The sequence below is a fragment of the Tetrao urogallus genome, assembly GCF_951394365.1.
Source record: "Tetrao urogallus genome assembly, chromosome: 26".
NCBI lineage: Eukaryota > Metazoa > Chordata > Aves > Galliformes > Phasianidae > Tetrao > Tetrao urogallus.
Genome location: NC_136839.1, coordinates 370,589 through 397,465, shown reverse-complemented (window position 1 = coordinate 397,465; position 26,877 = coordinate 370,589). Strand labels below are relative to the sequence as shown.

The following is a 26,877-nucleotide window of genomic DNA, read 5'->3' as shown; positions in this document are numbered from 1 at the left end:
GGCTGGCCATCCCCTACCTTCCAGCCACGGGCTGCCCTGGGAACCCCCAGCTTCCACCTTAGCAGCAGGACTGAGGACTGTGAACACACCTGCAGCTGGGGGAGGCCTTGTTTCAAGGCAGAAGACCAGGTGGCACCAATTACTCTTAACAGGGCACAGATTTGCACCAGATGAGGTTTTGAGTGGGGCTCTGCAGGTGCTCTTTGCCATTAAACAAATGGGTTTTGCTGATTAAATTCTTCACACAAATGTTTTCACTGGAGTTATCCTCACAATCTGCTGTGCTTCCTGCACAGTGCAGCCCAGCCGCATCTCCTTCCTACTCGACTGGCTCAGAGCAATCTCCAGCCTACGGCACCAAAGCTTATTCTTCTGCATGGTGCAAAGAGGAAGGGCAAAGCAGCGCAGTCCCCACCACAGCCCACGGGCACAGGGGGACATGGTGCAGCCAGCAGAGTTGGGGAGCCCTGCCAGGCCCTGCACAGCCGTTGCCCTGGGAGGAATCGGTCCCAGCTCCACTTTCCAGGAAGCCTCCCTGGCTCCTCGGTGGCCGTGCTGAGCCGTGCCAAGCTGCTCCAGCAGCTGCTGCGGCCATTCAGCAGCTGCTAAGCCTATAATTGCTCCTTGAGTTATAAATATATTTTTTTCTTTGGTGAGGGCAGCTCTGTCAGGGAATTAAAATCTTTGCAAAAAGCCCGTAAAGATTTCATACATGTTTCAAATCCAGATCGATGCATCTTCATGGCTGGGAGAAGGGGGAGGCAATGGGGAGACCAGGGGGGGTTGAACTCTCCCAGCCATCACGGGTCTTTGGCATCTTTGCAGGGCTGCAGGGTCACAGGGCCACAGCTGGGGGACGCCGTGGTGGAGACGCAGATGGGAGGACAGGCGCTGCTCCACCGGCGCTTGGCAAAGCAGCGCATCAGGATGGGACGTGCGCCGTGCCGGGGTGCTTCGTCCCAGCCCGGATCAGGACGTGGATCCATTGGTTGTGAGCAGAGCACAGCGGAGAGTTCAGAGGCTGCTGCGTGGCAGGGATGCTCTGTGCCCACAGCAGGGGACACGGGGTGCAGTTTGCCCCCTCCTGCCCCACAGCAGCTGGAAGCAGCAGAGGGCATCGCGTGACTTCAGAAAGAAGCACCGGGGACGTCACTGCCGTGTTTACAGGGTTGCTCAGCACCACTCACTCCTGAGGCCGCCCCCACCCCCACTCCATCCCGTGCACTGACTATTTTTAGGTGCCAACCCTGCTCTGATGATCCCTGTGTTAATACTGAGAAATATCCAGACAGGAGGAGAGCGGCTCTGTGCCCCACTGCCCTCTTTGCCAGACCCCCAGGGCTGCACTGCTGCTGGCGGCCGGGTGCCACCCCAGGCCCCTCATCCATCCCTGAGCCCCACATCCATCCCTGAGCCCCAGCTGCTCACCTGAGCACCCCTGTGAGCACCAAGTCCTGCTGCTGGGAAAGGCGCCGGCACAGAAGGCAGGGCTCTGGCAGTGCATGGCAACGAATGGCAGCGCACAGCAGTTGTTCTTCCCTTCCCCCTGTAACTTTTAATTACAACCTACAAAAGATGAGATAACCAGTCCTGCTGCATAATTGCAGGGAGTAAATTTTATTGTATAGAAAAGCAGTTTAAATTTTTAATAGACTTATATTTAAGGAAGAGCAACACTTTGAAGGGATCGGGTGGCATTATCAAAGGCGAGGGGAGGAAGAAAGATGGGTTTATTACATGTTCCAGACAAAACTGTTGTTTTAGGGGAGTTTTGTGCTTCCTCCTAATGAGAGACGAATCACATCGGCTTCAGTTGCTGTAGGAGGAAAATTAAACCCAAACTGCCAGGAGGCCCAGCCCCTGGCTCCCAGCTCACCTCCCCTCCCAGCCACACAGCAAAGCTCACAGACATTTCAGAGGTGGGACCCGATGGCTACATTAAATATAAATAAATTATCTACGCTTAATGTTTAAATGAAATTCCAGACCAAGCTTCCTGTTCAGAAAAGCATTGGCACAGAAATGTTGATGTGGGGGGGAGTTGGGCTGAGCGGGGCAGAGGGACTGCTGAGCATTGAGACCCCGAGCATTGAGACCCTGAACATTGAGACCCTCAGCATTGAGACCCCGAGCATTGAACCCTGAGCCCAGAGGGGCAGAGCAGGGCAGGGCTGGGGGGGCACCTGGTGGGGTGGTGGGGCACAGCTGCTCCCCCCAGTTCCCACTGCTGCCTGCCATCTCCTGAAGGTTACGGCTGCCTCTGCAGCTCAGAGAATGTCACCGAGGCCAACGCTGCTCCAGCGATAGAAATAGCCATCTCCCTGCAGAATAAGCCTAGTTCTCGTTTTTCTTTCTTGGCACCCCTCCCCCAGATGCAGGCTGCCCTCCCTGCAGGCTCCCCACCTCCCTGCAGCCCCACCTGGGTCGGGGGCAGATGCATCCCTGCTGTGCTGGATGCTGATGCTGCGGATCTGTGCTGGGGAAACAGAGGCACAGCTCTGCCCACGGACGCAGCGCCACGCTGTGCCTCCACAGCTCTGCAGGCTGTGCAGTGCTGCTGCATCGGCTGCAGGCAACCCCAGCTGTCCTCAGGCCCCACACGGTGTGGACAGGACATCGCTGCCCCATCACAGCTTTGCCTGAAGCCACCGCAGGAAGCTGCGTTGCTCACCCAGGTTTGCTGCTTAGCTTGGCCAGAGGAGATGTTTTTTATGCTTTAATGCAGCTGGAGCAGGGAAAGAAAATCTCGACGGGCCCGTGGTGTAGAGAAATAGTAAAAGAGAAGAAATAAAAGGTGATGGAAATTGTTGAGCTCTCATTGCAGAAGAGAGGGAGCGGAGATGCATCCCCTCCCGTGCTGGGCTGGGCCCTGGCATCCCACACCTCCCCATGCCCACAGCATCCAAGAGCAGGCCGAGGGAACGGACCCACAGCCGGTGCCAGACAGAGCGCCTGGCAATAAATAAAGGGCACCGGGATACAAACCCTCCTGCCTCCTCATGCAGCCCTTCCAGGAGAGCATCACAGAGGAAAGCATCCCGCCCACAGCGCTGCCCAGCTGTGTGCCCACTTGGCCGCCAGCAGGAGCTGAGCAGCTGCTCGCTGCGGTGGGGCAGGAGGTGCAGTGGGGTCACCTTCGGTATCTGCACAGCCCTCACTCTGCAAGGAGAGCCGTATCTCATTTCTTCCTCAATTAGCTCCTGATTATCAGTGTCCCAGGGCCCCTTTCCAGTCTCTGTTTAATGCACCATTAATAATTCATTTCTCAGATAGCAAGAATGCAGTGCGAGGTTAGGGCTTTGTGACTAATAACTACCAGAGCAACCCTCATCTCCAAGGGACAAATGAAGGGAACAAAAAATAAAGTGAAAGAATCAAAGATGATGTGTTTCGTGGCCTTAAATCAAACACTGGATAAAGACTTTGATTACTCAGGTGAAAAACACACAGGTACACGTGTGCTCAGCAACCGCAGGCTGCTCAGATCCCACACCTCACCGCCACCACCACAGCCTTGCTGGCACCACCCATCCCCATCCCATCCCATCCCATCCCATCCCATCCCATCCCATCCCATCCCATCCCCATCCCCATCCCATCCCCATCCCATCCCATCCCATCCCATCCCATCCCATCCCATCCCATCCCATCCCCATCCCATCCCATCCCATCCCATCCCCATCCCAACCCCATCCCATCCCATCCCATCCCATCCCCATCCCATCCCATCCCATCCCATCCCATCCCATCCCATCCCCATCCCCATCCCATCCCATCCCCATCCCATCCCATCCCATCCCCATCCCCATCCCCATCCCATCCCGTCCCATCCCATCCCCATCCCCATCCCCATCCCATCCCATCCCATCCCATCCCAGTAGAACTGCTCCCAATCTCAGCACCTCCCACGGGTCCCCCTAATTTATGGTAGGCAGGGAGCCAGGGGTCTGCAGGACTGGGCCCTGCAAAGTTTGAAGGAACATATTTCTGTCCTTTTCCTGCAAACAGTGAATCAGGAATGCAGTAATATACGAAGCTCATTTACATCAGCTAATGAATGGTGTCAGTACACAGAACATCCCCATCACATCTTCTGCTCCTTGCCTGGTGGAACTCAGGTGGGTTTACTGGGACCGGAGCCCAGTGCACTTCTGGGGATTTCCTGAGCTCCCCTGTGTGGGGGGATGCTGTGATGGGGCCGGCAGGAGCTGCAATGGGTCCCCAGCACAGGCTCTGCTGGCCGGGCAGCTCCAGGCTCCCAGGACGGATCCAACCCACAAAGGGGACAGGAGAGGGGGAATCCAGCGTCAGCCTTGAGATGCGGCATGAAAGCACTGCCTTGGTGGCAGCTGTACGTTACGTGCGATGGGTTTTTGACAGATCCAATTATGAAGCCAGGTCTCAGCAGAGTCACAGCCAGATATTTAGTGCATGAAGTGTTGTGTGGGAATTATCTGATATTTCTGCTTTGTGTTCCTGGTCCTCTCCAGAGCCCCGGGCTGTGCGGACTCCAGCGGTTATCTCTGGTCACCACGGCCGCCTGCACTGCTCTGCTGAGGCTCCGGCCATCTGCAGGTGCAGACCTGCCCTGGAAATACCCCTTTATGAAGGCACCCCGAGCCTTCATGTGGGGCTGGAGCCACACCGCTCCTCTCTGTGAGAGTTTTCCTTAAATTTCATTTTCTCAATAGCAGCCGAGAGGGCAGCGCTGCGCGCAGTGCTGACTGTGGTGCAGTGATGGCAGGTGGAGAGGAAGGTTGGGATGAAGCTGGCAGCGCCGCAGCCGTTGGAGCAGAGCTGTGTCATTGTGCCCTGGCTCTGAAATCCGGGAGCTGCCAGGCAGACAGATTTGCCTTTGCACCTGCAAAGCTGCTTCATGCTCTGCCGGCTGCAGCTGAGCCTGGGCACGCAGGAAAATGCAGGGAGCAAATTGAGCTCTGCTGTGGCCCTTCAGCAGCCGCTCCTGGGGCTCCTTGGGGTGCCCACCGGGGGCTGCAGCCCCTCTTGCCCCCACTGCACGTGTGAAAAGAGGGGAGCAAGCAGAGAGAAGAGGGGTGCTCGATTTTGGGGTTGGAGTTGCACCACGATGCACACTTTCCAGCAGGCTGGAATTTCCCTTGCTGCAGAGATTTCCCTCACTCTGGCTGCCCCAGGAAAGGTCACCTCTGTGTTCCCAGGCTCAGCAGAGCACAGGAGCTTCAGGTGTGCTGGAAAGCAAAGCTCAGCCCCTCGCCCCCTGTGCCCACCGGTGCCACCAGCCCAGCCCTGCTGCTGCCCGTCATCTGCCAGCACCGGGCAGAGGGACGGAGGGACCCAGCACTGCACTCAGAAAGGCCCCCCAGCACCCCTCTGGCTGCAGACCTGCAGGTTCTGAGTTTCCATTTGTCTGACTTTACCTCCAACCCTTCGGTTCTCATTATTCCTCACTCAGCAAAGTTAAAGGGCTTTTAATACCTGGCACTTTTCTCCCCAGGAAGGTGCTTGTGCACTGCAATCAAGGCACATCTCAGGCTACTCTTCGATAAGCTAAATAGATTGAGCTGTAAGTCTCTGTTAAACACCCGGCCTCAGGAAGGGCCAATCTGAGGCGCCTCCAGGCAGAGGGAGCAGAGCTTTTTGCAGCTGGTGCACTGAGAGGTGAATTGTCGCTCTGCGATGTGCCAGAGATAAATGAAATGGGCTGAATAAAAATAAATCCTTGCATTGTCCTCGATCAGGAGAGCTCTGTGAGCACGCAGTGCTGTGGGCAGGCTCTGCTGCAGGGCGCTCCTGCACTGTGAGCCCACCCCATGCAGAGCCCTCACCTGCTGGGCTGCAGGAACTCACCTGCAACACAGCGGATAGAAAACACCTTCGTGGCACTTTTAGCCACAGAATTTGCTGCAGCAGCTGTTTGCTCCGGGTCTAATGGTGCCTGACTGTGCTTACAGGCAGGGAGTGATGATGGCCGGGAACGTAAGTGCTTTGGGGAGCTGAATAAGCAAAGATGCTCCAAGCCATGGGCTCAAATCCAGGGGTTATTGACAGGGATGTGTCAGTGCACAAGGACTGGTCCAGCAGCCCTCACTAATGCCTGCATATCGACAGGGCAATTGAAGTGATGAAGTGGGGCTCTCAGTCTGTTTTAATCACAGGAGAAGCCTGCCTGGGCCTGGGCTGCACAGGGAAGGGGGTGGCAGGGGGACGTGGACCTGGGGAATGGAGACCCTCAGCCCCCCGTGTCCCTGTGGCTCTGAGGTCAGAGCACGAGTATGCTGCAGACCAGGCGAGTGAGGGAGTGACCTGAACCGCTGATGGGAGGGGAGAAGCCCCCCGCCCCACCCGGAGGTGGCCGCCCTGGCACCAGGAGGATGGAGGGCAGAGCTGCTGGGGGGGGGGGGGTGAGGGGGAGGGAGGGTACAGACTTCTCCCCCTGAAGGACAGTGGCTCTGAAGGACCAGCCAAGGTCACAGCAGCAATCGCTGTCGCTTGGCTGCTCTCTGCCACTGCACCCAAGGTGCCCGAGCTCCAGGGAGGGGGCAGCCAGGCAGGGCTGGGGGTAAAGCAGGGATGGGAGGAAGAAGCAGAGGTTGGATGCAGACCATGAGTTGCCTCCAAACCCCACACAGCCCATCACAACGCTCTCGGGGTCCCATATCCCATGGGGTCTGCTGCACCTCTAAAGATGGGGAAGCTTGGGGCAACGTTGCAGAAGCTCTGGTTTGAAGGAACAAAGAGGATAAGGGAACAGCCGGCTCCATGCAGACTGAGAGGTCAGTGCCGCAGGCACCATCAGGTTAATTCACAGCCTGGATTCTCCAAGCACGAATCAGGGCAATTAGAGCTTAGCAAAATGATCTGGGGTCCCCGCAGAGGGGCCTTATCCTGGGGAGAGGGCACCGCAGCCCACAAAGAGCTCCAAATAACTCACGCGGCCTCGTTACCCGGTTTCTGCGGAGCGGGAGCGCGGGTTCGCGCTGCCCCCAGGGACCCCCCCCCCGAATTTGGGCTGAGCCCCACGACGGCCGCCGCTCCCGCACGAAGCCGAGCCCCCGGGGCGGCCCCGCACGGCGTCCGCAGCGGAACGGGAGCGGGTTTCCCTCTAGCGACCGCCGGCGGGAGAGCACAGCGGGGACGGACGGGAAGAACGAGCTGGGCGGGAGCACGAACGGAGCAACGCGTTCTTTGACCCAAGCCCGGCTCGCACGGGGAAGAGACCGCGCACAGCTTTGCAGGTACGCACCGCGAGCCTTGACCACGCCGGATGCCCGCCTTCACAAAGCAGACGCACGCCGGATCGCACGCGGGCCGTCGGTTCGCTGCGTGGATGCGGCGCCGCGGGAGCAGCCCCAGCACCGCAGGGACGGCAGCCGCTGTCCGGTAGCGGGGGCACGGGCTGCCCCGTCCCGGCCCCGCAAGGCCGTTAGCAGAGTTCTGCGCTCACTCCCGCAGGATTGCGGCTGCAGAGAGCAGAGAGGTGCAGCCGCCTGCAGAGCCTGAAGCGATCTCGTGTCTCAAAGGCGATGGAAAGGTTCCCCCCGCCCCAGGTGTGGCCTGGGAGCAGCCCTGAGTGAGCCGGCACTACAGGGACTCGTCCTGGGTGCTGGAGCAGTACTCCAGGTAGCTGAACTCCTCGATGGGGAACGTCACTCTGCTCCACTTCTTGTACTTCTTCTTCTCATCCGGGGTCACCACCACAAAGTTTTTGATGCTGAGGATGGGTAACGTCACGTTCCGGTAGATCATCTCCATTCCCCACTCCTGTGTGGACAGGGAGGGGACACTCACACACGTGGTGACACAACCCTGGGCTGCAGGACCTCGCACCTGGCCCCGTGCCTGAAAGCTGGAGGCAGCTCCTCGCTCCCAGCACAGCCCCCCTTAGGAGCTGCCTTGACAGCGTTCCACGCGTGCAGCACCCACAGCCAAAGGGAAACGCAGCTCCTGTTTCTTGCTGCGTGGCTGAGTGACGGCCCAGGAGCTCACCTGCCTGCACTCACTGCACACAATGCGGCACCCGGGCTCCCAGTCCCTGAACGTCCGCTCAAAGTGTATTTTCCCAGGTAAGACGGTGTAATAAAACCTGTAAGAAAGGAAACAAAAGACGCCCTGAAGGGGGTGGTCCTGGGACAAAACGCAGCTCTCCCACAGTCCCACACAGCCCCTGTGACCTCCCCGGACCAGTGTCCCCAAGGAGGAGCAGGCAGCAGCCACCCCCCTGCTCTGGGCAGAGCTCAGCTCTGACCACTGGACTCTGCCCGTCCCCTCCTACCTGAAGTTGGGGTTGATGTTCACGTGGTGCATGGCCTCCACTGTGCGGATGTCGCTGCCGCGGCACACGGCCTCATTGCAATTGACACAGTGGAAATAAACGTCATCCGGGTCGTGCAGCTGCTGCCTCTCGCTGCTCCTGTCTTCTTTCTCTTTCCAGCTGAGAACAGCATTTCTCTGCAACTCCAGGATCTGCAGGGAGGGCAGACAGGCAGGAGGATGGCGTCAGCAAGGATGACACACAGACAGGCCACAGGTGCAGTAAGAGACGTGGCCATAGAGAGATGCAGCATCACAGGGAGGACAAGCTGCATGGAAGGACAGAGACGTGCTGTGCCATACAGTTCCTACTATCCCTCTCCAGACGCCAGCACTGCCTCAAGGGGAGAGCAGGCACCTAAAATCAGTGTGCAGAGGGCTGTGCCCACAGGCAGATGCAGGAAGGAGCAGTGCAGCCTTCCCTGCGCTCACCTTCAGGCGGTACTCCCGCTCAGGCATGGCTTGCACTGCGCTGATGGCCCTCTCCATGAGCTCCACCAGTTTCTCATTGAGCTGCTCCCGGAACACCTCCCGGCTGCTGGCTTTGGCGAGGACAGAGTACACACTGTTCTGGGCACGGGCACGACCCCGGGCCTGCAGCAGAGAGAACAAACACTGCGGCACGGCTGAGACTCTCACACCACAGGACGCACAGGGCAGGGCAGAGTGCTCCCCCTGCACCCTGCAGCTCCATGGGCAATGCTGTGCCAGGGCCAGGCTCACACCGAGAGCTGTCAGTAGGCACCAGGGGTGTGGAGGGGTCCCCAGGTGCCACCCAGGCGCCTCAGGGTGGGGGGGATCCAGGGTGCTACCTGCACCATGGCAATCTCGTTGGTCATCAGCCCGTAGCGCACCACAATGTTGCACTCAGGGATGTCCAGGCCCTCCTCAGCCACGCTGGTGGAAAAGAGCAGGTTGAGCTCTCCGCTGCGGAACAGTGCGATCACATCCTGCTGCTCATTCTGGGGAGAGAAGGGAGGACACTTCAGTGGCACCCCAGGACCGAGGGCCGCGCACGGATCTGAGCCCCTACCAGCACCCACGGCACCCACGGAGCGTGCAGAGAGGGGTCAGGCCGGATCCCCACCCAGTTCCATCCCATCATCAGCACTGCCCTGGAGCGCAGTGGGGCCGTGCACACCCTGGGCCCCTCACCTGGGTCATGCCCTTGGCCTGGTTGCTGTAGCCGGTCCCGGTGAGCACGGCCGCTCTGATGTGCTGCCCGCACAGCCGGGCCGTGTCCTGAAACCAGCGGAGCAGGCTGTGTGCGCTCTGCCGCGTCTTGGTGAAGACAATGCCACGAGATGACCCCGGGGGCTGGAAGTGCTCCTGCAGGATCTCCTCCAGTTTGCTCAGCCGGGGGTTCTTGTAGCGCTGGTCTCCGGCCAGCGCCAGCAGCGTGGCCCTGTTCTCTGCGCAGAGAGGTGGGTGTGAGGGCTGAGCAGCCTGCACCGCCCTGCTGCTCCCCTCCACCTCTCCCTTACCCTCAAAGATGTTGGCCAGGAAGCGCTCGGTGGGGTCCTTTGTGTCCCTCTCATCAGCATAGAACTGCTGCAGGCACTGGAAGGCGTCCATCATGCGCACGGCGTCGTTGATCAGCAGTGCATCGTTGTACCTGCGCAGGTGCAGCGCGCACACCCGCGTCTTGCGACAAAACCTCTCTGCCGCTGGCAAAGAACAGTGACAGCGAGGTCACATCCCGCCCCACCAGCCCGTCACCCCCCAGGACCCTCACCTGGGTGAGTTCCTCACCTCTGTTCTCCAGCTCCACGATGCGCTGCTCGTACAGCTGGGTGCCAAAGTCCTGTGGCAATCCGGGCATCTCCATGTGCTCCTGGATCTGTGCCATGATCTTCTTCAGCCGTTGGCCAAAGGGGTCCTGGGGGCAGAGCGGGCTCAGGACCCATGGATTGGGGATATTGCTCTGGCACAGCCAGGGGGGTTGGGGTGGTTTGCAAGGCAGGACCCAGGTGGGCTCTGGGTGAGCTGATTCCTGCAGTTGGCCTAATCCATGTGGGGGGTGAGCACAAAACAGCCAGGGGAGACCCCCGGCTCAGCAGCAAATGAGAGCTTTGGGGTCACAGGGAGCAGCGCTGTGGGCTCAACCCACCACCTCTCACCAGTGCTCTCTCCTGGCACAGGTCGTACTGCTTCCTGGGCTGGGGCACATGGCTCTGCAGGTGCTGTGTGTGCTTCTGCACTGATGTGATCACCTCGGTGTCCAAGTTGGCGCAGATCTGAAAGGGGAGAGCCCCACAGGCAGCCCTGAGGCCTGGCAGCCCAGCACCACGCAGTGCACAGCAGGATGCCAGAACCCACCCCATTTGGAGCCCCAGAATCTCAGGAGCGGGGAGCAGCACCCACCTGCAGGATGTGCTCCACAGCCCCTTCGAAGGAAGTTTCCCCCCCGGTGCCAGGGGATGCCGTCAGGCCCAGGATCTGCGGCAGGTCCCGCTGCCCGCTGAGCTTCTTCTGCAGGTAACTCAGCATGATTTTGTTGTAGACGGCTTCCTTGTGAGTGTGGTGGCACTCATCTATCACCAGCAGGGAGAAATCTGTGCGGGCAAAGCAGGGCAGCGGGGTGAGCCGCTCATCCCAGGGCAGCCCCCCGCCCGGCCGCGGGGCCCCACACCCACCTGTCAGCTCCACGTGCGCCTCCTCCTCCCTGCTGAGCAGCGCGTTCTGCAGGATCTGCGCCGTGCAGATGACCACATCGCTGCCCTTCGCCAGCAGCCCGAAGAAGCACTTATGGCTGCTGTCCCCAGTGACCGCTGCCACTTTGAAGGCATCGCGCAGGACGTGGAACTCCTTCTCCAAGTGCTGCTGCACCAGGTGCACCTGAGGGGCGCCCAAAAGCTCGTCAGTCCCGGCCGTGGCCCCGCCGTCCCCGGGGCTGCGGGGTCCTCGGGCACCTTGTTGACCAGCACGGCCACCCGGCCGCCCCGCCGCCCCTCCAGGTGCCGCCTGCAGACGTGCACGGCCGCGCGGGTCTTGCCGGCGCCAGTGGGCAGCCACACGATGCTGTTACGGCCGCCCAGGGCCGGGATCACCGCCTCCAGTTGGTACCCGCGGAGCTCCATCGCCGAGTCCCGGCTGGGGAACGGAGCACGGAGGAACGGAGGTCGCGAAAGGAAAGCGGGGCCGCCCGCCGTGCCGAGCTGCGCTGGGAGGGGGAGCCCCGGCAGGGCCGCGCCGCACCGCACCGCACCGCGCCGCACCCCCGCCGCCTCCGGGCCGCCCCCCAGCCGGGAGCCTCGGACCTGAACAGAAACCGAAAGCAGGCGGAGCTCCGCGGCGTCATCGCGCTCCGGAGGCGGCTCCATATCGGCACCGTGCGCCCCAACCACCGCCCATCCTCTGACCCACTGCCCCCCTCCCAGGAACCGAGTTCAGCCCCCCCCGGTCCTGCCGCACGGTCAGGCGCAGGGACAGCTGGCTCTGCACAAGTACATTTAATTAAAAAATAAAAAAAAAGAATTAAAAAAAGAAAACCGATGCAAATAAAACAGTCACATGGAATGGGTGACGCAAACAGTGGGACAGGGTCTGGTCCCACCCCAGCAAGGCCAGTGAGCCTGTAGAGCAGCACCAGAGTTCACATAGCAAGGACAGCACGGGGGTAAGGCAGCAGGCGACCGAATGCGGGACGGGGGAGGAGGAGACATTAACGCTACGTGGGATGCACCCCAGCACAGCTCCCATGGACGTACGGGCACAAGGAGGGATGCAAAGAGCCAGCCCCAACCCCGGGGCTGCAGGACAGCAAGGGGAAGGGGGGGGGGGGAGGTAGGACCCCAACCACAGCAAGGAGCTGGAAGAGCCCCCACCGCTCCCTGCAGGGCTACAAGCAGTGGGGGGAGAGCAGAAGGCTGTGCTCCTGCAGGAAGAGCTGACAGAGGCAGCAGGAGGAGGGTCATCCCCCAGCTCAGCACCTCTGCCCTGCAGACTGGGGGGGGCAGGGAGGTGCCCCACAGTACATTCAAGAAGAGGGGCCGGCGCTGCCCGTGCACGGACAGGAGCAGGGGCTGAAGTCCGTGCAGAACCAAAGCACTTGTGTGCCCCTGCCCTGGCACCGAGCGGGGGCAGAAGGCACAACCCTGGGGGGGGAGGCAGCCCCGCTGCAGCCCCCCCTTCCACAACCCCCGAGAGAGGGACTGGCAGCACCGCAGCTGCCCACCCCCCTTCCCCAGCAGCAGCAGCAGCACGCCCAGCAGCAGCCCCTGCCCACAGAACGGGGCCGCATCCCGGATGGCCCCTCTGGGGGCGGCAGCAGCCCTGCCCCTCCCCACCAACGGGAGCAGGGGGGGTCGTGACAGCCACGGCACATCCAGACCACCCCCTACTTGTCGATGAGCCCCCCTTCCTTCAGCTTGAAGTAGAAGAACTTCTCCAGAGTGTTGGCACACTTGCAGTAGTCGCTGTCGGGCGGGTTGTACTCGCGGCAGTTGGTGATGATGCGCTGCAGGTCGGCGATGAACAGCTTCTTGGTGACGTAGTAGCGGTTCTTCAGGCGCTCGGTCATGGTCTTCAGGTCTGGGGGTGGGAAGGAGTTGGGCCCCATCACATCTCAGTGCCCCCCGCCCTGCAGGTAGGTCCCCCTCCCGCCACCAGCCACAGTCAGGGGGTCCCTGAAGGGTCCCATTCTGCTGCCCGGCTCACCCCCTGGGACACCCCCTGCCCAGCACTGCTTTGGGGCACGCTGCAATCCCCCGTTACCCCACAGCCCCCAGGCACCCACCAATGGGGAAGCGGATGATTTCATAGTAGTCCGGCGCCTCCGACTTCTTCACCGGCTCCATGAAGGGCCACGCGCTGGGGTGAGTCTGGGGGCAGAGGGGCAGAGTTACTGCAGCGTCTGCCCTGTGCCCACAGCCCAGGCAGAGCCGTGCCAGGGACACCTGGCCGTCCCCTCCCAGGGACAGCATGGGGGATGGCACAGGAGCGCACAGCCGCCCCGCACCTTGATCTGGGCCAGGAGGTTCTTCAGGGTGTTGTACAGCTGGTCCGGATCCTTCAGCTCCTTCCTGCAGGGCAGAGCAGAGCCCATCAGCACGAGGCTCCTGCACCCCAGTACAAGGCTACTGCTGGAGGGCCAGGGGTGGCACAGAGCAGGAGCCCACAGCTCCAGTACGCCTGGGACCCCTCACTCACCCCTTTTCCTTCCCCAGTGGTTTCCAACCTGTTTCTCCTGGAAGAAAAGGCTCAGCATCACCAGAGGGCTCTGCCCCCATACACACGGCGCAATGCTCCTCACCAAGAGGTCTGGATGAGCCCTGCCAACCCCCCCCGACAGCACAGAGAGCTCACGGATGCCAGGGACGCTCTCGATGGGGATCTGCCGCACGCCCTCCTTGAAGCAGGTCAGGCCAGGGTAGACCTTGCGGATCTGTGCTTGCTTCCTCTCAATCAGCTTCTTGATGATCTGCAATGGGAAAGTGGCACGTCAGCACGCACTGCGGGACATGAGGCCCCGACAGACCCAGAGCAACAGCCAGGAGCAGCCCTTCCCCAAACGGCACTGCAGTGATCCTGTGAGCACAGCTGCAGGGCTGGCTGAGGGATGGTTCCCAAAGGCTGGCACGCTCCATCCCCTCGCTTCTGGGGGAGTCAAAGGTACCTCCTTCTGCTTTTTGATGATGTGGGAGAGCTCAGTATAGGGGATGCGGGGGTTCAGCTCACACTCCATCAAGGTTGCCCCCTCGTAGTCCTTGATGTAGCCCAGGTAGCGGCTCTTGGGGACCTTGATGTCCTTGGAGAAGCCCTGGGAGGGGAGGAGAAGTGGGAGGGAACTCAGGGACGGAGGGTCAGGCTGGGGGGAGCAGCAGGGAGAGGAACCCACCTGCTTCTTGAAGTAGCCAATGGCGTACTCATCGGCGTAGGTGAGGAAGTAGAGGATGTTGTGCTTGATGTGGTACTCCTTCAGGTGGTTCATCAGGTGTGTCCCGTAGCCCTGGGGGGGCTGCCATGAGACGGGATCCTCACACCCCCAAGGCAGCCTGTAAGCCCTCCCAGGCGGGTTATGGCCTCACCTTCACTTGCTCATTGGATGTCACGGCACAGAAAACGATCTCGGTGAAGCCCTGGGTGGGGAACATGCGGAAGCAGATGCCCCCAATCACACGGCCGTCCTTGATGAGCGCCAAGGTCTTGTGCTTCCTGCGGCCAAACCGACAGTGAGACGGGGGGAGCCCCATGCAGCCCCCGCAGCCCCCAGCACCCACGGGTCGAAGACGAGGCGGGTGATGTACTCCTTGGGCATGCGGGGCAGCTGGTGCGAGAAGACGTTCTGCAGGCCCACCAGCCACATCAGGATCTTCTTGTTGGACTTCTGCGAGAGCGAGTTGCCAATGACGTGGAACTCGATGATGCCGCGGCGCTCCTCCAGCCGGGCGGTCTCATCCCGCGCCGCGTTGGCCGACAACAGGCTGGTCTGCATAGGGGGCAGCTGAGCCCCCCCGGCCCCAGGACCTCAGAGCCCCCGAGATGCCAGCACCCCACGAGCTGCGCCCCACGGCGGTGCCGTCCCCGCCTGCCTCCCCAGCCGTACCTCAGGGCCCAGCATGGCAGCGGGGTCGGTGATGGTCAGCATCACCTCGTTCACCAGCTCCATGGGGATGTCGCCCATCACGCGGATCCTCTTGGCATCCTCCAGCGTCAGGCTCTCAGGCAGCTTCCGCTTCTCCCCTGGGGCAGCACGCAGCTCATCAGGCAGAGCCCCCAGCACTGAGCCGGGGCTGCTCCCGCCCCCTGCACTGCCCTACCTGGCAGAGGCTCCGGCGTGCCGGTGTCCATGCTCGTGGCCAAGCTGCTGCTGCTGAGCTTCTTGCTGAAGAGCGGTGCGGTGGGCACTGTGACGGCACTGACGGTGGCTGCAGGAGAGCAGACAGCCATAAGTACGAGGAAGCCCCATCCACGCTGCAGCAGTGACAGCACCGGCCCAGCCATCACCCTACGGTACCTGGGCGTGACACCAGCTGGGCGCCCTCCGCAGCTGGCACAGTGAAATCCGCCTCCCATATGGGCGAGTTCTCACCATAGATCTCCTCCTCCAGCATGGACAGGAACCTGGTGGGGAGCAGCGTGCCGAGCTGGGTGCACACAGCCCCGAGGGGAGCGCAGGGGAAACGGCCGCGCAGACGGCAGCCCCGTGCCAGGCACCTACTTGGGGAAGTGGGTGAGGATCAGCGTGCGCTTCTCCGGCACCAGCTTGTCCTTCTCCACCCGGAACTTCTCCAGCAGCTGCCGGCGGGTGACGGTGAAGATGGACTTGAGGAGGCTGCGCCCAAAGACGTGCGTGGTCTCGTAGCGGGGAAGGCTGTCGCAGCTCTGCGGCACGTGGCAGTAGCACAGCCACCTGCGGGAGAGAGCGTGCGCTCCTGGGGCTGGGACCCCCGGCAGCAGTGCTGCTGAAAGACCCAGGCAGAGGCGGCCCCCCCTCACCTGGTGTAGTTGACCTTGTAGGTGGCCACGTCATCGTTCTGCGAGCGCTGCCGGAACTGCGACGGCGTCTCCAGCTTCCAGTAGTTGAGGCAGAGCAGGAACATCTTGGAGAGCTCATACATCGTCTGCCGCTCCTTGGGGGGGAGGTGGCTGAACTTGTACTGCACGAAGTTCAGGACCCCCTGGGGGAGAGGAGTGGGTTGGGAAGCGCCTGTGCCGTGGGTCACCGCACCGCAGAGCCCAGCTGCCCACAGGCACCTCCAAGATCCAAGCAGGAGGCCTGGAGAAGCAGCGGGAGCAGAAGGGCTGCCGCCACCACCACCATGCGCTCACATTTTCCACTCTCAGTGACAAAGCTGAGAGCTCCATGAGTTTGCAACACAGTGCGTGGAGTCACCATGATGCCAAAATGCCGCTGCGTTTGCTCGATTTGGGGTTTTCAGCCCAGCCTGTCCCCAGCTCAAGTCCCCAGCACAGCCCACAGCGGCCTCACCTGCTCGATGTTGGGTTTCTCAAACGGGGGGCTCCCCAGCGACCCCTCCACCACCGGCTGGCTCATCTGCAGGATGCACTTCCTGAGGAGCTGCGAAGACCCCATGGGACACCATCACCACCTCAATGCCCGCTCCTTCCCGGGCACCTCCCTTCCTGGGAGATCGGACACAGCAGCTCTGCAGCTCTGAAACGGGGCTCACAGAGCGCAGCTGCCTGCAGGTCGGGCAGAGGGTGACCAGCAGGACAGACGGACGCACCTTGAACAGGTAGAAATAGACCTGCTTGGTGTCCGTGTCCTCCTCCTTGTGCACTGACATGAAGAGGTTCTCCACGTCCACCACCATGCCCAGCAGTCTGTTGATCTCCTCCTCCGAGACATTCTCCAGGTGGGACACGTGGTCGGCTGCAGCAGAGACAGCACGTGGTGAGGGGGGGGCACGGCTCCCCATCCCGGGGGTCCCAGCAGCTGTGCGGGGGGGGGGGGGTTACCCAACGCGTGGCCGCAGCTGCGGCAGGGCTCGCTCAGGTTGGTCACCGGCTGCTGCAGGTCCATGCGTGGGGCGGTGGGAGGGTTGGGGTTCTTCCAGCCGTTGCACTTGCAGGCATCGTTAGCCTGCAGGAGGGATGCGAGAGGCCATCGCGCAGCAGCCCAGCGCGCGACGCAGCCAGCAGACGGCTGAGCGGCTTCACCCACCCACCGTCCAAAAGCCCCAGACCGTCGCACCCCAACGCTGAACGCTCTCCCCGGATCCGGCTCAGGATCGCGCGCCCCCCGCCCGCGCAGCTCAGCGCACAGCGCCGCTCAGCCCGGCGCTCCGCACCCCCCGCCCGCCCGCAGCCCCGCATCCCCTCCCGCACGGCGCGGCATCTTCGCCCCCGCGCCCCGCGCCCACCTTGCAGGCCGAAAACACCCCCAGCTTCTCCAGCTTCTTGCCGCGGGGGAAGCCCCGCACCTGCGCCTTGCGCTGACTCGCCCGCTGCTGCTGGCTGAGCCCGGGCCGCGCCGGATCGCTGGAAGCCGCCCCGCCCGCTCCTCCCGGAGCCGTTCCCCCGCTCCCCGCCCCGGCGTTCGGTGCCGCCGCCGTTCCCGGAGCCGGCGGGGGCCTCCCGGGTTGCGCGGCCTCCGGCTCCGCCATGCCGGGCCCGGCGTGCGCTCCGAGCTCACTGCGCCTGCGCGCCGGGCACGCCGGGAGCGGCGGCTCGCAGCGGGGAGGGCTGAGCGCGGCGTTACCGGGACGGCGCCCGGCGCTCCGCACCCCCGCACGGGAGCCGGGCTGGCGGCCGGGCGCTCCGAGCGCGGCGTCCCGGCACGAAGGAGGCTCCCTGCGGGCCCATCCCGGGACTCCGCCGGTAACGCGGGGCCGAAGCTCAGCGGGGGGCGCCGGCCCGGAGCCCGGGACCGCGGGAACGGATCCGCCGCGCCGCCAAATACGGAGCGCTGCCGCACCCACGGCCGGCAGATACGGAGCGGACGGAGCCCGTCTGCCCATACATGGAGCGGCTCCGCCCGCAGCCCCGCGAATGGGCGCGGTTTGGCGGAGCGTCCTTCGCGGGGAGCCCCGCAGCGCCTGGAAGGTGCGAGCAGCGGCGGGGCGGTGCGGGGGGGCACGGCTGCTGTCCCCGGCCCGGCAGCGCGGCGAGCGTCCCGGCGCCTTCCCGAGGAGCCCAGCGCCGCGTCCCCGAGGGCTCTCCGTATTCGTGTCGCTGTGCGTGAGCGGGAGCCCCCCGGCCGCCTCTCTCCACCAGGGCAGCATGGGGAGACGTGCCGGGGATGCGCCCTCTGCAGCGCAGTGCAGCTCTCGGGGTGGCCGTCCCGCTGCGCGAGCACAGCGAGGCCAAACCGGCAAACACACGAGCCGTATATGTAAAAGTCAGGGACGTTTATTACATATCAAAAAAATCTACACGCTTTGGCCAGAGATCCCCCCCCCGTCAGGGCCGGCACAGCCCCGCTCTGCGGCCGGCGGTGCCCCAGCACCGGGCTCAGCCCGGCCCCGCGCTGCTCCATCACGCCTTGGCTCTCTCTGCTCCGTCCTCGGCGTTGGCCACCGGCTGTGCCGCTGCTGCTGGCAGCTGGATGGGCACGTTCCTCTCGTTCGGCGGCGGCAGGGCCAGCCGAGGGGCCTCGATGCGCAGTTGCCCCTCGCTGGACAGGGAGCAGCTCAGCGCCTCGGCGTCCACCTCCTCGGGCACGTCCCACTCGCGCTTCAGCACCTCGTACTTGTAGGAGAAGGAGCCCTTCTCGTCCGTGCTCTGCGTCTCCTTCTGCCCCACCAGCACCACCTTCCTGCCCACCACCTTCACCGACAGCTGCTCGGGGGCGAAGTCCTTCACGTCCTGGCAGACGGAGAAGCCCTCCCCGGAGCCCTGGGTCAGAGCCGCGCTGCTGCTCGGTGCCCGCTCGATGCTGACGCGGTTGGAGCTGCTCCCGCTGCTCAGGAGCTGCTCGAAGCTGCTCATGAACTGCCGAGCCCTTTCCATCTCCATCCGTATCTCCCTTTCCAGTTCAGCAAAGAGGGTGCCCGGGTGCGGCCAGAGGGTGCGGACGGGTCCCAGCCATGGGAACAGAGACCCGGAGGTGGGCGGCATGAAGTGCAGGCGGCAAAGCATCTCTGCGGTGCTGCGTCCGAGGCTGTGCGCAGGGCTGGAGCGGTGCTGGGCTGCCGCCGGGACGCGGGGTTTTATCCTCCTCTTCCCAGGGGTGTGCCCCTTCCAGAACGCTCTCTCCCCACGCACCCTCCTGGAGCCATCGCCTATTTTTGCGCGGCTGATTATCCGCCGGCCAAAATAGCAGCGCCTGCTTCTGAGGCCGAGTCACCCTCCGCAAATAGGGAGCTGCAGTCACCGCCGAGGCTCGGGTTTCTGCAAAGCCACCGTGATGCAGCACGCGGCACCGCCGGCCGAGGGGGCAAACAAAGCCCTCCCGCAGCCCCACACTGCAGCGCGGGTCACGCCGCGCAGGGACAGTCCCACCCCGATGGTGTCACCGCTGCCCGACGGCTCTCGCACTTTCCAGACCCACCCCCACGTTCGGGACTCCGTGCAGCCCTGAACGCAGCGTCTGCGCACCCTGCGTGGGGCGGGCAGGGTTTGCTTCGGTGTGTCCCGTGGGGTCCCGACGGCGCCCGGCGGGGGGGACGCATTGCTGCAGAGGGGTCCTGAGAGTGGGGCGGGGGGGAATGGGCCGAGGGGAAGGGAGGGCAGCGAGGAGGGGAGTCCGGCCCCGCTCCCTGCCGGGAAGCAGAAAGGCCACGGATTTTTGGCAGGGGCGGCTCGGGCATCCCGCTCGGAGGCTGAGGTGATGCTGCTAATTATAATTCGGGAGAGCAAAGCTGCAAGAGTAAGAGCGAAGGTATGCGGGCCGTGAGGTAAGAGGTGCCTCACCTCTGCGATGAGTAACAAGAATGAGCTGGAACGGGCCAGAAAGAACCGCGCTCTTCTCCCGAAGGTGACGGCATCCGCGGGCCGAGGCCCCGCCTCCCGGGAGGGGAAATAAAAGCCGCGGGCGCCGGAGCCGGAGCACAGCGCTCCCAACTCCCGGAGAGGAAACAGCTGAGAGCAGCAGCAGCAGCAGCAGCAGCAGCAGCAGCAGCAGCAGCAGCAACAACAACAACAACATCATCAACAACGATGCTTTGCCGGATGCACCTCGCTCCATTCGCCTCCAGCTCCCTGGCCACCCGGCTGGGCACGGTGAGGACCCTCTGGCCGCACGCAGAGACCATCTTCAGCGAGCTGCAGCAGGAGATGGAGAAGGCTCGGCAGTTCATGAGCAGCTTCGAGCAGCTCCTGAGCAGCCACGGACCCGTCACCGCAGAGCAGGCTCCGAGCAGCAGCGCAGCCCCGGCCCAGGGCTCCGGGGAGGGCTTCTCCGTCTGCCAGGATGTGAAGAGCTTCGCCCCCGAGCAGCTGTCGGTGAAGGTGGTGGGCAGGAAGGTGGTGCTGGTGGGGCAGAAGGAGACGCAGAGCACGGACGAGAAGGGCTCCTTCTCCTACAAGTACGAGGTGCTGAAGCGCGAGTGGGACGTGCCCGAGGAGGTGGACGCCGAGGCGCTGAGCTGCTCCCTGTCGCCGGAGGGGCAACTGCGCATCGAGGCCCCCCGGCTGGCCCTGCCATCTGCTGCTGAGAGGAACGTGCCCATCCAGGTGAGCCCCGCGGCTCCGCAGCCCGGGGCAGCCAAGGATGGAGCTGTCAGCAAAGCCAAGGCGTGATGGGACGGAACGGCGGTCTGCATCGGGACCAGCAGAGGCGGCAGTGAGTCTTGGGCTGTAGCCCAGACGTCCTCCATCCACCGTGTTTTTCACTATACTGGAACGTTCTTCTTTTTGTATCCAATAAAAAATCCTTTTGCATAGAACCCGGTTGTGCTTCTTTTTGGGGGGATGATCGATGGGGTGGCTGAGCCTTGGCCTCGGCTCTTGGTGGGTGCATGGAGAGGGTACAACTCTGCTCTCGGCGCTGCAGAGCTGACAGCAGACCCCCTGCTGCTCAGAGTGGGGTGAACTCCCTTTTCTCCCACACTACAGCATCTCCTGCACCGTCTCCACAGCCCTCATGCTCAGACCAGTGCCTCTAAATAGGAAGACAACTGAGCTGGAAGATGCTAGGTGGAGGCATAGCTACTTTTCTCCCCAGGCGGCTTAGAAAGGGGCTGCAGGAATCCCTCTGGGATGGCAGCGGCAGGCGGGGCAGAACCGGGCTGCAGCACTTGGGGCCAGGTCTGGGCAGGTCTGCAGGCATGCAGGCACAACGCCTGTTTTTGCCAAAGCTGCTGTGAGCTCATGCAGCTCTTCCTCACAGTGCCAGCAGCACAGAGGCTCTGCAGAGCACAGACCCAAACCAGAGTCCATCACAGCTGAACAGCACAGTGGGGCAGCAGCAGGAGACCCTGAGAGCATCACGGCCACAGCAGGGAGACGGAGACCCCGAGGCACGGGCCAGAAACGAAGTCCTGTCAGCGAGGAGCACTTGTACGAGAAACCAGCAGGTGGCAACAGCACCCCGCTGTGCTCCCAACGCTGTTGAGTCGCGAGTGGGCGGCCATCATCCAACAGGTCCTTTGCTGTTGGGGATCCAGCAGCACAGACGAACCAACCCGGAAGCAGCGGGATCTCTGGCACCTCATGAGGGCTGTGAGCTCCTCCAGCAGATGAACAGAAACACATCAGCATCCTGTGATGACAGCGCCCACCGGGGGCAGAGGCATTTGCTGACTGATATTTGAGCACGTTACCCGCTTGTCCAACTGTCACAAAGCCCAGTCCCGACGCACGCTGCTCCTCCCACCTCCCCTCAGCTCCTGCTGCAGCCGTTAGTTAGCCTAGAAGCGATGGCGACAGCCAGCTCTCGCTGTTTACCTCCACTTTGCCGCTGCACGCTCCGCTGAGCACAGCAAACCCGCGCAGCTCCTCCTAACAGCAGGCGCAACCGCAACTCCATGCAGGAATTCCTCCCTCCCGAGGCGGCTGCTGCAGAAGCACGGCCGAGCACTCGAGGAGCAAACAGCACGCGCTGCTCCCTGCCGAGGGAAGGATGGGCACAGCGCTGCTTACAGGCGAGCCCTGGCAGAGCTGGCTCAGCACACGGGGACCTTCTGGTCCGCCCCCCTTCGCTTGAGCTGGTTAAGAAACACGAACCTTGTTGATCGTGGTAGGTTTATAAAAATTTTCTTTTAATCACACAAAACGGAAGTTTGTGATGAAGATTAGCTTGACAGTTCCTCTTAAATACCAGTATGCATAAGACACTGCATTAGGCACTAGGCAGCAGCCAACATCAGTTAGAGTCTGGCAACAGAAGCCATTTTAATACCTCCCTTCACACCGTGGGGAATTACAGGCTCTTGCAATACAGTTTTCACTGACAGGTTATCCGAGGTTTCCCCTGCCCCACTTCTGTACATCAGCAAACCGTGTGCATTCACACCAGAGCAGGGTTAACATTAGTGGCATCACAACCATCAAAAAAAGACAATTTTCTATACAAGATTTCTTTTCTTTTTTTTTTTTTTTTTTTTGCAAAAGTTGCAACAGGATTAGTGCATTACGACAGAACCAGAGATAGAAAAGAAGTTGGCATGCTAGAGTCCAACACAAATAAAGACAATAGGCAGCTAGTTGTATGTACTATATTGACAAGATACTGATTGGTTACATGAAGAAACATACAATACAAAATACAGAAGAAATCAGTTCTTCTTCCCTCTGCCCCACCCCAGAATACTCATAATTGATTTGGTCAATAGGAGGCTGAAGAGCCAGAGTCTGTCCCCATAATGCTACACCTCAGTGGTTGTTCTGGGCACATCGTACTGGCATCGCCCTAGCTTCTACTCGTGGGTAACTCTACACCAGGTTCTCTAGTCTCAATATCCCTTTGTTTCCAATAGTGAACTACAGTACTGTGGGACCTGGGTGCTGCTGGCGCTCACCCGCGGGAAGGAAGAGCTGGCAGGGCAGACACCAGGTCACGCATCCACCACCAGCAGGAAGAGGGAAGAGCAGAAGTTCGTATATTAAAAAAGTGACTTAAGACTTAGAATTGAATTAGTATTTGTACAGAAAGGTGCGGGTGGAAGAACTCCCTCCAGCCTATGATCAGAAAGGGATGGAGAAATCACAGCAGCCACTGGCAGCCGCTCTACGGTAAGTGCGATTGTTAGCGTGGGTTCCAGTCACGTCCTTCGGGGCTCTGTCCGCTGAGGTCAGCTGCTCAATTGCTGCAGCACTGGCTCCTGCTGGGCTGGCTGCTCTCCTGAAGGTCGACCACCCGATTCCTGCCCGGACCGCCTGGAGCGTTCTGGGGTTCATTTTTTGGCAGTTTCTTGGCTAGGAAAGAAGCAGGATCAGCAGGCTGCTCTTACAGAGGCCGATCTCCCCCCGCAGATCACACGCTGAGCTCAGCTCCGCTCAGCCCAAGCCTCCACCTCTCCAGGAGCTCAGGGCCGGACGCTGCCGGCAGCACAAGAACATCCAACCTGCTGTGAGCTGTCATCAGTTCCGCTCCACCCTCATCCACCCCAGATAAAGGCAGAGGGGGAGCACGGTTTGCACCACCTGGGTGACTTCACACACAAGCCTGGCAACCTGGTCACACACACACACTCCAGCAAGAGCCTCAGAGCCTGGCTGGCAGATTCTGTGGCTTTCAGTAGGCTGCTCTGCTCAGAGCTGCTCCACGCAGCCTTTTCACACACACACTCACCTATTGCCATGAAGATTTCATTCACATTCATTGCTGTCTTTGCTGACGTCTCCATGAACAGCAAGCTGTTGTCATCTGCATATGTTTGTGCATCCTAGAAACAATCACATTAGAGTGATAAAGGCATCCTGCCAGGAGGAGGCCCCACACGCTCCATTTGCTGGCATACTAACCACTGAAGGCAGCCTCTGCCCAGCCCAAACTGGGCCCTTCCAGCCCAGCACAGCCCTGCCTGGCCAGGACAGCCGGGGACACCACTGACAGCAGCACAGGACTGAAGTGCCAGCAGAAGAGCCAGGATACAGCAGCACAGGTTGGTTGTGAGCTGCATGTGGACTCTATGACTCAAGCAACTTGATGCCTTGTACTTTGGCTGGCTGGGAGTTGCACACACCTCACAATGTGCTGCAAGCAGTTCTGGGTGCAGGTCCTTGAGATAAGAGCTTCTACTAAGAAGTCTGCCTCAGACAACTTGAGGTGAGTTGTGAGGACTAGAAAACAAGCTTCAGGTGGCTTATCTAAACGATGCCATTCCATACATCGGTGAAGACGGCCCCTGATAAGTAAGGCAGCAATAGTTGATAATACAAATTCGTTCTCTATGGGCCTTCATAACTTGACATAACTGTTACCAACAAGAGCTACAAGTATTGTGACAAACCTACAAAAGGAAGGCAGGCAAGGGGCACCCTGGGGTCCTCAGCAGCATCGATCTCAACTTCCACACTTTCTCCTCAAAGTTTTTTGACATAGACACCTCCTAGAGCTGACCAAAGAGCTGCTTTCCTGACTGCTCAGGTAGCAGCCAAACCAGATTCCCACTTACCTGGAAGTCCACAGCTCTCTTGGTAGCAAGGTCTGCCTTGTTTCCTGCTAGTGCAATTACAATATTGGGGCTAGCCTGCCTCTGCAACTCTTTCACCCAGTTCTTGGCTCGTACAAATGTGTCCTGGAAGTAAACAGGAGGCAGTCAGGAAGGGCAGCCTCTTATTAACGCACAACGAAGATATGATTAGAACAAGTCTTTCCTGTAAGAAGCATTCTGCCTCTACAGCACTTTGTAGCAGCATTCTTTATCAGCTTACACAGCCTTGCTCAGAAACAAGGAAGTGGCCATGAGTTTGAGAAAGTTTGACCAAGGCACCTGTAGGCCGGCATCTGCAGAAGCCCTAAACCCAAAACTCTCCCAGGGAACGGAGAAGCATCAGATACAAAGGCAGATGCCCCCGGGGGCCCCGGCGCAGTACTTACTGTGTTGGTGATGTCGTAGACAACGATGGCGGCCTGGGCACCTCGGTAGTACATGGGGGCCAGGCTGTGATACCGCTCCTGCCCCGCCGTGTCCCATATCTCAAACTTCACCGTTGTGTCATCCAGACAGACCGTCTGCGTTAGGAAGGCAGCTGAAAGAGAACGGGTGTTTGCCTCATCTCCAGCTGGAGAGCTCCTGCAGCAAGAGCCAGCAGCTCAGAGCAGATCTGCTTTTGCACAAGAGCTGGCAGAAGCCCCAGCCAGGCCAGCACGCCGCCGCCTGCCGTGCGAGTCGCAGCTCTGCCATATCACAAGCTGCTTACATGCAGGAACCAGAGAGCAACAGAGAGGTGGCCCCGAGCAGCCAGCAAGCAGCCTGCCATTCAGTGCTGCTCCCTTTCCCAGGGGCCACCACCCCGATCACGCAGTACAGCTGCAGCAGCCCCGGGATTTGCTTCCAGGAGTGCCGTGCTGCGCTCAGCCCAGTTCCGCTCCTTGGTTTAGAACCGGCGCTTTTCCCATTCCAGTGAGCACAATGCCACCTTCATTTCAGTCCCAACACAACCAGGCTTCTACATGGTCTGAGGTAGAACAGCAGATCACTCACGCAGCCCCTGTGGCAAAGCACTGAGCCCTGCCTGCCTGCAAGCTGTCCCGCTCCCCACAGGGGTCACCACAGGGACAGACGCAGCCCCTCGGTGCACATCTCCTCACATTACTGCCCAGAAGGCTGGGTGCTGACTGACCTTTGATTGGTGACACCACACTGACTATTTTAAGCTGAAGATCTGCTAGGCCTGAAGGAGTTGTGGAAACAGTTTACTTGATCAGGCTACAAACAAGACCGATATCCCAGGTCCCGTTCAGAAAACGTAATTAAGGGCTATAAACTCAGTTCTAATTAGAAGCAGGAATTCAAATACTGGAAGATGCCTGAGAGGCAGAGCACTCGTGGTTGCCATAGCACTGCTCTCTGTGCACTGATCTTCACCCTAACAAATCGCAGACCGAGAGTTAAAGCATTACTGCCTATTTATAGCCATTAATGCTGCTGATAGCCCGGGCTGCATTAGCAAGGCCAGCATCTTTTAACCATCAGCACCCGGCGTCGGCGCTCACCTCCAATCGTGCTCTCCTGGTACTCGTGGAACTGCCCCTTCACGAAGCGCAGAACGAGGCTGGATTTCCCCACCGCCGACTCCCCCAGGAGGACGAGTTTGAACTGGCAGATTTTGTTCCCAGCAGCCGGTCCATTCGGTCGGGCGGCTCCACCTCGACCTGCCATTGTGGCCTAAGTGCAGGAGTGCCAAGAGATGAGGATGCTGGAGATTCTGCACCGGATCCACCTGGAGGCAGGTTGCAACTGGAAGAGGAGGTCAGAGTTAGTGACACACTCCCGGAGCAGCCCTACCAGTTCCAGAGGTGGTTTTGACCCTCAGCCTCCATCAGCACAGGCAGCTGCTGCTCCTCCTCACTGTGGAAGGCTACTGGCTGCACGCACAGCCGCGCGTCAGGCAGTTTCTATCAGCCAGCAGCTCCCACAGCACCTGAGGTAGCCTGAGCCTCCTCAGAGCAGGGATGCAGGAAGAGGAGCTCCCCCCCACAGGCCCTCCAGCACCTCCACTGTGCCATGCTGCACACCTTGCTGGGGAGAGGCAGGCAGAACAGCCAGCACGCCATCAGGTTGTCAGAGCTTTGTCCATTAGAACATTGCTCAGTGATGGGAGGTAACCGAAGCTGACCTGAACTCCTTCCTCCTCTCCTGAGTTCAACCCGCGGTGGCTTCAGACTGCCAATGAAATGGAGGTGTCTGTATGCCCCATGCAAGCCATTACAGAGCACTGACACTCCTCCAGATCACAAGAGCAGGTTGTTATGCTCAGATCTGTGAAGGCCCTCTTACAAAGCTGTTAAACACTGCATCTTCAAGCAGTCCTCAAGGCCACCTCAGACCTCCTGCAGCAGCACGGAGGAGCTGAGAGCAGCCGGCCCAAAAGCAGCGGCCCCTGCAGCACCGCAGGTAATTATCGCTGAGCAGAAGTCTAGACGACTTATCTGAACACAGGGGCAGCACCTACACACAGAGCAGCACCAGACCTCCGGTGTTGGGCAAAGCACAGCACAGAGGTGAGACGAGCTGTTCTACATCCACAGATAACCTCGAGTGAAGCTCAGTGCCTCCCAAGCCGTTAAGCACA

General features: G+C 60.8%; 5 protein-coding genes across 6 annotated transcripts; 1 reads left to right on the top strand and 4 right to left on the bottom strand.

Annotated features, from left to right (window-relative positions):
• Positions 1-7,560: 7,560 nt before the first annotated feature.
• On the bottom strand, positions 7,561-11,369 carry DHX58 (DExH-box helicase 58; the record flags this gene model as incomplete). Its single annotated transcript, XM_079547182.1, has 12 exons — positions 7,561-7,740; positions 7,966-8,062; positions 8,252-8,442; positions 8,722-8,883; positions 9,102-9,251; positions 9,445-9,701; positions 9,774-9,956; positions 10,042-10,168; positions 10,410-10,526; positions 10,654-10,844; positions 10,926-11,127; positions 11,202-11,369. The coding sequence occupies 12 exons, from the start codon at positions 11,367-11,369 to the stop codon at positions 7,561-7,563; spliced, it is 2,025 nt and encodes a 674-aa protein (XP_079403308.1).
• Positions 11,370-12,628: 1,259 nt separating this feature from the next.
• Positions 12,629-17,360, bottom strand: KAT2A (lysine acetyltransferase 2A; the record flags this gene model as incomplete). Of its 2 annotated transcripts, none has more annotated exons than XM_079546969.1 (18): positions 12,629-12,822; positions 13,028-13,112; positions 13,250-13,313; positions 13,441-13,477; positions 13,597-13,711; positions 13,907-14,050; positions 14,129-14,239; positions 14,319-14,445; positions 14,511-14,719; positions 14,837-14,968; positions 15,043-15,158; positions 15,248-15,354; positions 15,452-15,643; positions 15,730-15,911; positions 16,223-16,312; positions 16,482-16,627; positions 16,714-16,837; positions 17,118-17,360. In XM_079546969.1, the coding sequence occupies 18 exons, from the start codon at positions 17,358-17,360 to the stop codon at positions 12,629-12,631; spliced, it is 2,418 nt and encodes an 805-aa protein (XP_079403095.1). The 2 variants fall into 2 exon arrangements, with proteins under 2 accessions (XP_079403095.1, XP_079403096.1); XM_079546970.1 differs by having other exon boundaries at positions 14,837-14,973; positions 15,051-15,158.
• Positions 17,361-18,087: 727 nt separating this feature from the next.
• On the bottom strand, positions 18,088-18,974 carry LOC306955920 (heat shock protein 30C-like; the record flags this gene model as incomplete). The annotated part of the gene is given in 3 exon segments (XM_079547296.1): positions 18,088-18,898; positions 18,900-18,953; positions 18,955-18,974. Coding segments are annotated over 3 exon segments (741 nt in total). The 3' UTR covers positions 18,088-18,231.
• Positions 18,975-19,854: 880 nt separating this feature from the next.
• On the top strand, positions 19,855-20,576 carry HSPB9 (heat shock protein family B (small) member 9; the record flags this gene model as incomplete). Its single annotated transcript, XM_079547108.1, has 1 exon — positions 19,855-20,576. The coding sequence occupies one exon, from the start codon at positions 19,855-19,857 to the stop codon at positions 20,434-20,436; it is 582 nt and encodes a 193-aa protein (XP_079403234.1). The 3' UTR covers positions 20,437-20,576.
• Positions 20,577-22,936: 2,360 nt separating this feature from the next.
• Positions 22,937-25,964, bottom strand: RAB5C (RAB5C, member RAS oncogene family; the record flags this gene model as incomplete). The annotated part of the gene is made up of 5 exons (XM_079547312.1): positions 22,937-23,052; positions 23,429-23,522; positions 24,255-24,377; positions 24,680-24,831; positions 25,799-25,964. The coding sequence occupies 5 exons, from the start codon at positions 25,962-25,964 to the stop codon at positions 22,937-22,939; spliced, it is 651 nt and encodes a 216-aa protein (XP_079403438.1).
• Positions 25,965-26,877: the final 913 nt, after the last annotated feature.